Genomic DNA, 2,903 nt, shown 5'->3' with positions numbered 1-2,903 from the left:
AAAAATTGTAAGAGATAAAAATGGTTTATTTTGTTCTGAGAATTTTTTCTCGGGTTGATAAATAAGAAAATGCAGTACTAAAAAGTCGATAAAAGTTGATTTTCGACTTAACAGGCGAATCTCCTTAATTACACACGCCGCATATTGTTTGAATGTTTGACGTAGCGCGCGATGTTTATATATAGCAAGGTCACCACGCTGTTATTCGTACACCCGAATCATCGAACCGAAGCTCGAGCGAGCGGATTGTGGCACTCTGATGAAAGTTCAGTTGGATCAAAAGTACAGGAACGTTTAGAATTATACTAGTGAGATAAAAGTATAGACGGAAAACGTCGCCGAACTGGATCAAGAAATGGACGAATTGTTCGTGAATACAGACATTATTCGTGAATACGACGCTGAGGACGAGGAGCTTGAAAATCTGTTCTATTCGTATTGCGCCGAAGTTGACGAGACACAGAACGAGATCAAAGTTCTCAAGGAAAATCAAAATCGTCTGCAGTCTATCCAGAAGGTGACTATATCGTCCTGTGATTCCCCTGAAAAGTCGATAACGTGTGATAACGAATGTATTTGCTCGACACTGAAAAAAGAGATATGGAAGTTGCGAATGGAAATGATATTGAAGAATAGACAGATTCAGACGTTGAAGCTGCAATTATTCTTAATACATAGCGAAAATGACCTTCATATTTTGAAAAGGAAGCGATTGTCGGAGGCACACAGTAATAAAGTATTTTATCATATTTCAGTTATTATGAACATTAAGTATAATTATACGAACGTACTTTTATAAATGCACATTGTTCTTACAGATTAGCAAGCTAAAAGCGGAAATTGAGCAATTAAAAATGGCTATGCTGGGTACAAAGGGGAAAGAATGTGAGGTATGCAAACAGAGAATCATAAATAAGAGATATCAAATATGTCAGATAATGTTGAGTAATATTTCGATTTTGTGACATCAGCAGTGGCACAATTGACGTTAAGCGGTCTTTAAACGATCAATATTATTATACAATTATATTATACAGTATTATTGATACCTTCTCTATGTAGACAATTTAATACAACTCTTAATATAATTTTCAATCAAATTATGCAATAATTTAGCTATCTTTTGTTATGAGTTTAATGTGAGTTTAATCTGGACCATCTCTAAGTGCTAGTTGGACAAATTCATTTTTATTCAAATTATTATATAGCAAAATTTATGTCTTAAATATAGCAAAACTTATGTTTTAAAGGTATAAAAATACGAAATATTTTCTTTAAAACATAAGTCGTAAGACAATTTTTGTGTTATTAAAGACATAAGACTTAAGTCACAAGACACTGTCTTAAGATTATAAGTCAGCTTTCTGCTAAGGTCCTTAATGGGCTTTCTACGGTAAATATTTTATAGAATACAGGAGGTCATCTCTGATGACCTTAATCTTGACATAGGTTGTCAAGGTCATGACCCTGAGTGACTCCCAACAGGTTTTAGGTGTTAAAAAGTTGTTACAATAAGTTTATTTATTATCTTATTTAATAATCTCATTAAGTGATATAAAGATACAAATGGGCTATAATTTTGAAAAACTTGATGGACCTCGCTTCGCGTTTAAAGTCAAATACCCCTAAACAGGGATGGAGGATGGGAAATGTCTACTGTCTACTTTATTCTATTTTGGCATAAAAGAAGAACGTTACGTAAATTATATAGCAGAATATATGTAGCATATATAATATATAGTAAAATATATTACCTTGTGTTAAAAAATTACGTTCTATTTATAAAAATTGTCTTGGTAATAATTTTTTAACAAATAACGAGCGACAATTATAATCTGTCGAAAGTTACTCAGGATCATGACATTGACGACATGTTAAGGTCAAGGTCATCGGAGTTGACTCCCCTATTCTAAATACAATATTTACCGAAAACCCATAAAACACGTACATTACTTTAAACGGTCTTGTAATAGATTGGACTATGAATACCAGTCTATATATATATTATATAATAAGACAATTTTCTGGGAACATGAGCAATCAATGTCTGTGATTTAAAAATATGTAAAAAGAAAAAAGTATGCAAATTTAAGACTAATTTTGTTTTATTGAGTCCCACTTCGGTATCGTTACATTGTTTAAGTTCCACTTTAATATAGTTACATCATTATTATTAATTTATAAATTATGTCTTACGTAATAATATAATTTTATATAGGATGAGATGACTAACGAAATGGAAGAAGGACAACCAGATCATGAGGAATATAATTCGATTCCACTTAAAAAGGAAATCAAGGAAGAGATACAGGAAATTAGAAATAAGTTGCTGCTTTCCTTAAATTTATGATCTACGGGAACATGTTATATAGTGATCAAATTATCGATTTTAATGATAACAGTTATATATTTTTGTATCATAATAGTTTTATATTTTTATAACGCAGAAGACTGCGAGCTACATTATTTATTTTGTTCATTGATTCATCATACAAAATTAGCAAAAAATATATCATTATCATCTGTAATATATGATAATGATATATTTTTTACTAATTTTATATATTTTTTAACATAATATAACTCTTGTAATATAATGAAGTATAACTTAATCAGCATATAGGATACAAGGTATCTCGAAATTCGCGGATCAAAATATCACAGCAAGAAAAGATTCCTTGAAAAATTAAGTAAAAAAGTTATTTGTAAATTTTTTACTTCAAGCAGTAATTTTTGAGATATAAAGGTTTAAATATGACCAATTACAGACTACGTTTAACCATCCATGAGTCACGCGTGGCATATGTGTTAATGAAATTTGGTGAGTGCTCACTTCAGCACACTCACAAGTGATCATCTAATCTGTAATTGATTATTTAAACCCTTTATATTTAAAAAATTAA

General features: G+C 30.6%; 1 protein-coding gene across 1 annotated transcript; it reads left to right on the top strand.

The window, feature by feature from the left end:
- The first annotated feature begins 355 nt into the window (after nt 1-355).
- Nucleotides 356-2,370, top strand: LOC108729728 (uncharacterized). Its single transcript, XM_018458947.1, has 3 exons — nt 356-736; nt 819-890; nt 2,219-2,370. The coding sequence occupies exons 1-3, from the start codon at nt 356-358 to the stop codon at nt 2,348-2,350; spliced, it is 585 nt and encodes a 194-aa protein (XP_018314449.1). The 3' UTR covers nt 2,351-2,370.
- Nucleotides 2,371-2,903: the final 533 nt, after the last annotated feature.

The sequence above is a fragment of the Mycetomoellerius zeteki genome, unplaced genomic scaffold (assembly GCF_001594055.1).
Source record: "Mycetomoellerius zeteki isolate Tzet28-1 unplaced genomic scaffold, Tzet1.0 scaffold79, whole genome shotgun sequence".
Lineage (NCBI taxonomy): Eukaryota > Metazoa > Arthropoda > Insecta > Hymenoptera > Formicidae > Mycetomoellerius > Mycetomoellerius zeteki.
Note: the sequence above shows the minus strand (reverse complement) of the source record. Positions and strands in the feature narration are given on the sequence as shown.

What these genes read in the sequence shown, in the direction of transcription:
- LOC108729728 (XM_018458947.1), top strand. Translation starts at nt 356, where the DNA reads ATGGACGAATTGTTCGTGAATACAGACATTATTCGTGAATACGACGCT. An exon ending in CGGAGGCACACAGTAATAAA is followed by an intron (nt 737 to 818) that starts GTATTTTATCAT and finishes TTGTTCTTACAG; the next exon opens with ATTAGCAAGCTAAAAGCGGA. An exon ending in CAAAGGGGAAAGAATGTGAG is followed by an intron (nt 891 to 2,218) that starts GTATGCAAACAG and finishes AATTTTATATAG; the next exon opens with GATGAGATGACTAACGAAAT.